The 6,164-nt window shown below is 31.6% G+C and overlaps 1 protein-coding gene across 20 annotated transcripts in view; it reads right to left on the bottom strand.

The window, feature by feature from the left end:
• Positions 1–6,164, bottom strand: part of LOC118746855 (FERM, ARHGEF and pleckstrin domain-containing protein 2) — a 491,681-nt gene that overhangs the window by 343,126 nt on the left and 142,391 nt on the right. For 16 of the 20 annotated variants that reach the window (XM_036480813.1, XM_036480822.1, XM_036480830.1 and 13 more), the window contains one exon: positions 527–1,618. In XM_036480813.1, the coding sequence (XP_036336706.1) occupies positions 527–763 (237 nt within the window). In that variant the 5' untranslated portion in view covers positions 764–1,618. The remainder of the gene's footprint in view (positions 1–526; positions 1,619–6,164) is intronic. The other 4 variants (XM_036480860.1, XM_036480869.1, XM_036480907.1 and 1 more) reach the window with 4 other exon arrangements.

The following is a 6,164-nucleotide window of genomic DNA, read 5'->3' as shown; positions in this document are numbered from 1 at the left end:
TTTTTTTTTATATTCCTTCGCTCCACTTTGTTAGTGATTTATACAGTGAAACATTTTTGCTGAAAAACTAGCGATGCATCGAGTTTTTTCGCCATAGCTTTACCACGTTTTTCATTTTAAATATCATAAATTGTTTATAATGACTATTGCTCAGATTTTAAAATCAAAATATCAAGGTAAATTGTACGAGTCTAGAAAAAATTATTTTCTAATTTTTAGCTCATTTATAGAGATGCGGTAGATTAAAACTTATTTGAATTTTTCCCACTTTTTAGTGTAGTCTATATAAAATTTAGCAACAGATATTCTAATCTTGTAGATAGGGTCTTTCTATATGAAGGTAACGATATGTATGTAGGTACTTATGTTAATGAAAGACAAAGACGTCCATCATGTGCAAATGATCCTGGCTTATTGGTCCGATTAGATTTAATTTCAATTTTGTATGTGAAATTAATGATTTTTAATATATTTATTTAAAAAACTACATATGACTACTAATTTCAATTATGTATTAGATTTTTACCTGCACTTGGAACATGGTCACCGAATCATCCAGCATCTGTATGCGAACAGTTAGTTTCTTTCCACCACGATGTCTTGGTGTTGATGGAGTACCATCGACTCCAGATGGTGTACTCAGCGAGTGAGTCATACGTCCGCCCGGCACTCCTATGCCAATATCCACACCACCGCCAACACTAACACCACCTCCGCTCACGCCGCCACTTCGCGTCGCTGTACCCATGTCGGCTAATGACATTTTATAGACCAAAATGTTTATAGTTTTCCAACGTCGTTTTATTTGCTTTTGATTCTGGCCTTCTTTCGAACTACGCGATTATGCAAAGCAATTTTCGATATTACTCTCGTTTACAACATGCAGTTTTGTTTTGCTTTTTATTTAAAAATTTTATTGCCTATGACTTTAGTTGAATAGATTAGGTTTAAATTGATCTAGTAGAGTAGCATTAACATACATATGATTATTATAATTCCGCTTATAGCCTTACAACGCCTAATTATAATCACACAATAATTATAAAAACAAAAATGTTTAGGGTTCCTATTACTACTAGTATTAACTTTTAAAGAAATCAGTTATTTTACAATCATTTGTCTACTTATTGCACCTTTTCGTCACATCTGGTTCGCGTTATTTACACCTTTACTTCTTTTCATTACTCGAACTCTCTTAGTTTATTTCGGCTGCGTTGATTTTTTCTGTTTTTGTTTGTTTAATTTCGAATGAATGTGGGCGTACTTCGAATTCGATCAGAGTCGATTGGCTGGGGTTTAAGTCGTTTGATTATTCGTTTTTGTACAACTGTATATTTCTTATGGTTGCTGGTGCTTTATTTGCTTTACTGTAAGCATTTTGTGTTTTAAAATCGGGTCGATATACTCGTAGCCACTGTCTGTTTTCGGTGTCAAACCATTTATTATTCATTAGAAGAGCTGTTTTTAAACTTTTCGCTTTTCAAGTTAGAATCTTAATAAAGTTAACATATTGTATGTACATGATTTAAAATCAAATCTTTGGTGCTGCGATGCGACTATCTAGTTTTGCTATTTATCATAGCTGCTTTAGTGTGTCGAGTTTGGAGGAGCTTACAATCTGCAAAGAAAGAAAAGAGAACTCTTAAGATTTTACCACATCAAGAAACAATGAATAAGCAGCGCAGAAATATAAACAATTTCCCGATTTTGGTAGAATTTAATTTTCTCGGGGGAATCGGGGAATAGCTTTAAATTTTTGGGGAAATTCAATATGCAATCGATTTTAATTAGAATAGAATAACAACTTGTAATAACAACCTCTCATTACGGTGTTACGGATTAAAAACATAACGTAATTGCCTCATGCAACCGTGTGGATATTAAAGTAAGTGCAGCCGTGCATAGTGACACTTCCCACTTGGCGTTTACATTTGACACTATCATTTCTCATTTCATTTTCGAAGCCAAGCCAACGTCTGGCAAGGTTTTGGGTAGTCCAATTAAAGTAAGTATTTATCAATACATAGAGAACTTTTCCAAATTATTAAAAAAAACTGCAATCAGAAATTAAAATAAAACCCCTCCTGATTGTAGTGCGACTTGTAGGCAATTACAAAAATTTCATCAAGAATATTCTAAAGCGAAGATCAAACGGTTTGTACATCTGTATAGATTTGTACATTTTAGCAGTCACAGAGTTTTGTTCGTTAGAAATTTGAGTTCAGTTATATGAAAGAATTTCCGAACAGCACTACTCTGTACCTGGCAAAATGTACAAACCTGTACAGATATACAATTGACCGATATACATATCTACATATATGATAGATATGCTTTACGAAATATACTCAGAAGTATTAGTTTTATATATTATTAAAAAATACTGCTCTTTTTATTTATCTTCTACTTATCTTTTTTTAATGAGAATGAAGTTCTGTTTGGGCAGATCACAATTACATTAAACTACATTGGAATAATAATTTGCACTTGTAATATTACTTTAGTAGATTTAATACCTTTTTTGAATAGTTCAAATGAATTTACTGTACATACTTTAGTGCCGAATTTGATGTGTATGACAACCCCATGAACTTATGACGTTACTGTAACCAGGGATCATTCAAGTTATTTCAAATAAAGAATATATTTTCATTCATTGTCATGATATTTCGAATAAAATTTATTCTTCATTCATGTAATTTTCGAATGATGAATGCATTTTTATTCTTCATTCAAGTGAATGAATGTACTCGTTGTTAAAAATTTCGTGATGATGAATGAAAATTTATTCTTCATTCGAACCACAGCCAGTTACACTCGTTTATTTTCGCTATAGCTAATAACACTGTAGGTAAATTTTAAAGTTTTGAAATATCACAGCTAGACGACCAAACACATAAACCTAATTTTGGCCTCTAGATTACGATGGTGTTTTCAGAAAATCCGTATCACGTCAAAATTTTGAGATATTTAGGAGGGAAGTTTTAGAGCTCTGAAAGTGAATTTTTCGTTGTTTATAACACTGTGCTCAAGTTTTGAACCTTTTTTCTGGGAAAAGGTTTATTAGCTGACCTTCCTTGACTGGGATCTTTTAAATTCAATGGCTTCCCCCGTTTTGACAGATCGACTCCGGTTTTCGAGATAACGGTACTTGAACATTTGCTTCAATTTCAGTTTTTTTGTTAATGATTCCCTCAGTTTTACACAGAGAAATTTACGTTTTCAAATTTGTTTGGAACGTTTTATTTTTAAAAACGTTTTGACCCAGGTTTCGCACCTATTATTTATTTAAGTTTTTAGAACGAAAATTCTCAATTCAATTTCCAAAATCCATGTTTTTGTTTTTGATACGCAAATTCTTAAATCGTTTTTAAAAACGATCGTTTGATAACTCAATATGCGCATGTTCAAATTAAATCCGAAAAAGTTTTTTCTTCATTTTAAAAATATGCGTTTTCAAATATGATATTCAAATTTTATTTTTATTAAATCATAAGTCATTTGGTATATACATACATTGTCAAAAATATATTGATATATACTTATAAGTAAATTACAAAACTTAATAAATAAAATACAGATGTTTTACATACATCTATATTAATAAAAATGTTGTGTTCGTATGTCACGGTCGTCAAAACTCGAGAACGGCTGACCCGATTTGAATAATTTTTTTTTTTGTATTGTTCGGTATAATACCAGAACCAATGATATCGCATAAATTGGAGGGTTGCCACCTATTTGAAAATTTTTAAACCCAATTATATTGACAAAATAAATTAATTATTACAATATGGGTATCAAATTAAAGAGGTTTGAGAAAAATGACTGATGGAAATATTTTTGAGGAGGGTTGCCACCTAATTTAAAATTTTAACTCAGTTAAGTTGATTAAGTAAATGAAATATTGCAATGTGGGTATCAAATTAAGAAGTGTTAAGAAGGCTTCTAGCCGAAAATATGTGTGATTAGGGTTGCCACCTGTTTGAAAGTTTAACTAAATTACGCTGAGAAAATAAATTAAATATTACAATATTGGTATCAAATTAAAGAGGTTTAAGAAAGATAACTGTTGGAAATATTTGTGTGGAGGGTTGCCACCCATTTTAAAATTTTAACTCAGTTAAATTGATAAAGTAAATGAAATATTGCTATGTGGGTATCAAACTAAAGAGTTTTAAAAAGGCTTACAGTCGAAAATATTATAAAGAAGGGTTGCCACCTGTTAAAAAATTTGGCACAATTTAATTGATAAACTAAATGATATATTACAATATAGATATTAAATTTAAGAGGTTTAAGAAAGATAACTGCTAGAAATATTTTTGAGTAAAATTGCCACATCTTTGAAAATTTAAATTCAGTTATTTTGTTAAAATAAATGAAATACGGTAATTTTGGTATCAAACTTTAGATTTTTAAGAAGGCTTACAGCCGAAAATATGGTTGAAGAGGGTTGTCACCTGTTTGAAAATTTAACCCAGTTTAATTGATATACATAGGTATCAAATTAAAAAGGAGTAAGAAGGAAGACTTTTGGAAATACTTTTGAGGAGGTTTGCCACCTATTTGAAAATTTTAACTCAGTTAAATTGATTAAACAAATGAAATATTGCAATGAGGGTATCAAACTAAAGAGTTTTTAAAAGACCTACAGTAGAAAATATGTTTGAGGAGGGTTGCCACCTGTTTAAAAATTTAACTCAATTAAATTGGTAAAATACATGAAATGTTACAATATCGGTACCAAACTAAAGGCATTTGAGAAATCTTGATTTAGAAATCTACATCTATATATATAAAAATGTTGTGTTCGTTTGTCACGGTCATCAAAACTAGAGAACCGCTGAACTGATTTGAATATTTTTTTTTTGCATTGCTCGGTATGATACCAGGATCAATTATACTACAAAAATTTGGAGAGCTGCCACCTTTTTGAAAATTTTTAAATCCGGTTATATTGATAAAATAAATGGAATACAGTTAAGTTCAGATATAACGACCTCGCTTATAGCGACATTCCGGTTACAACGACGAAATTTCAATACATGTTTGGTTTTACGTGAAAAACACCAAAAATTCCTCCGTTTATAACAACTTCGTCTATAACGACCATTCCGGTTATACCGTCCATAATTTACTTAAATTTGGAAATTTGTGTTCGTCTATAGCGACGGAATGTTCGAAAAACAAAATACATATGTATTAGAAGAATGTAAATGTATCAAAAAGAACCGTTATGTTTGGAATTTTTGGCAAAAAATTATGTATGTATTCACCATTCGATCGTTGCTATTCTCATTTAAAGTCTTTCTTTTCAACGTTGCGGTTGTCGCGAGAACAAGTGAATAACTTATAGCACAACTGTACCAAAACATACAAAACATAAGGTAAGAAACTATTTAATCATAGACTGTGCGTAAGTAGGTCCTAAAAAGCTTGTGTGTATGTTTGTATTACAATTTACTCATAATAGAGTTATGGCAACAAAGAAGCGTAAAACATTTACCATTGAAGAAAAAGCTGCGATAATTTGGAGGCTGGAAGCTGGTGAGTCGAACGCTGAAATGGCAAAGGAATTTAATGTTCCGCATTCATCAATAAGCACGATCCTGAAAAACAAAGACATTGTTCGGAAAAGATTTGAAGAGAACTCTTTGAAACTTAAAAGAGTCCGACCTTCCTCACATAGCGATATTGAAGATGCTCTGCTGAAATGGTTTAAAACGCATAGAAACAACAACATACCCATTTCTGGACCAATTTTACAACAAAAGGCAAACGAAATTGCCCAGTTGATGGGCAAAAGTTTTAATTGCACAGAGTTGGATTTTTCGATTCCGAATGCGCCACAACATTGTTGTGAGCAAAATTTGTGGTGAGGCTAAAAGTGTGAATCAGGAAGTTTGTGGTGACTGGCTTGGAAAATTATGGCCTAAAATTCGTGAAGGATACAAGGCAAATGAAATTTTTAATATAGATGAGGCAGGACTATTTTATAAGATGATGCCTGACAAAACACTTAAATTTAAAGGAGAAAAATGCACTGGAGGGAAAATGTCGAAAGACAGGATTACTATAGCGGTTGCAGCCAATATGGATGGATCTGAAAAACGTAAGCTGTTAGTAATAGGCAAGTCGAGAACTCCTCGTTGTTTTAAAAA

The sequence above is a fragment of the Rhagoletis pomonella genome, unplaced genomic scaffold (assembly GCF_013731165.1).
Source record: "Rhagoletis pomonella isolate Grant_MI unplaced genomic scaffold, Rhpom_1.0 Rhpom_scaffold_00001, whole genome shotgun sequence".
Lineage (NCBI taxonomy): Eukaryota > Metazoa > Arthropoda > Insecta > Diptera > Tephritidae > Rhagoletis > Rhagoletis pomonella.
This window is presented reverse-complemented; position numbering and strand designations above follow the sequence as displayed.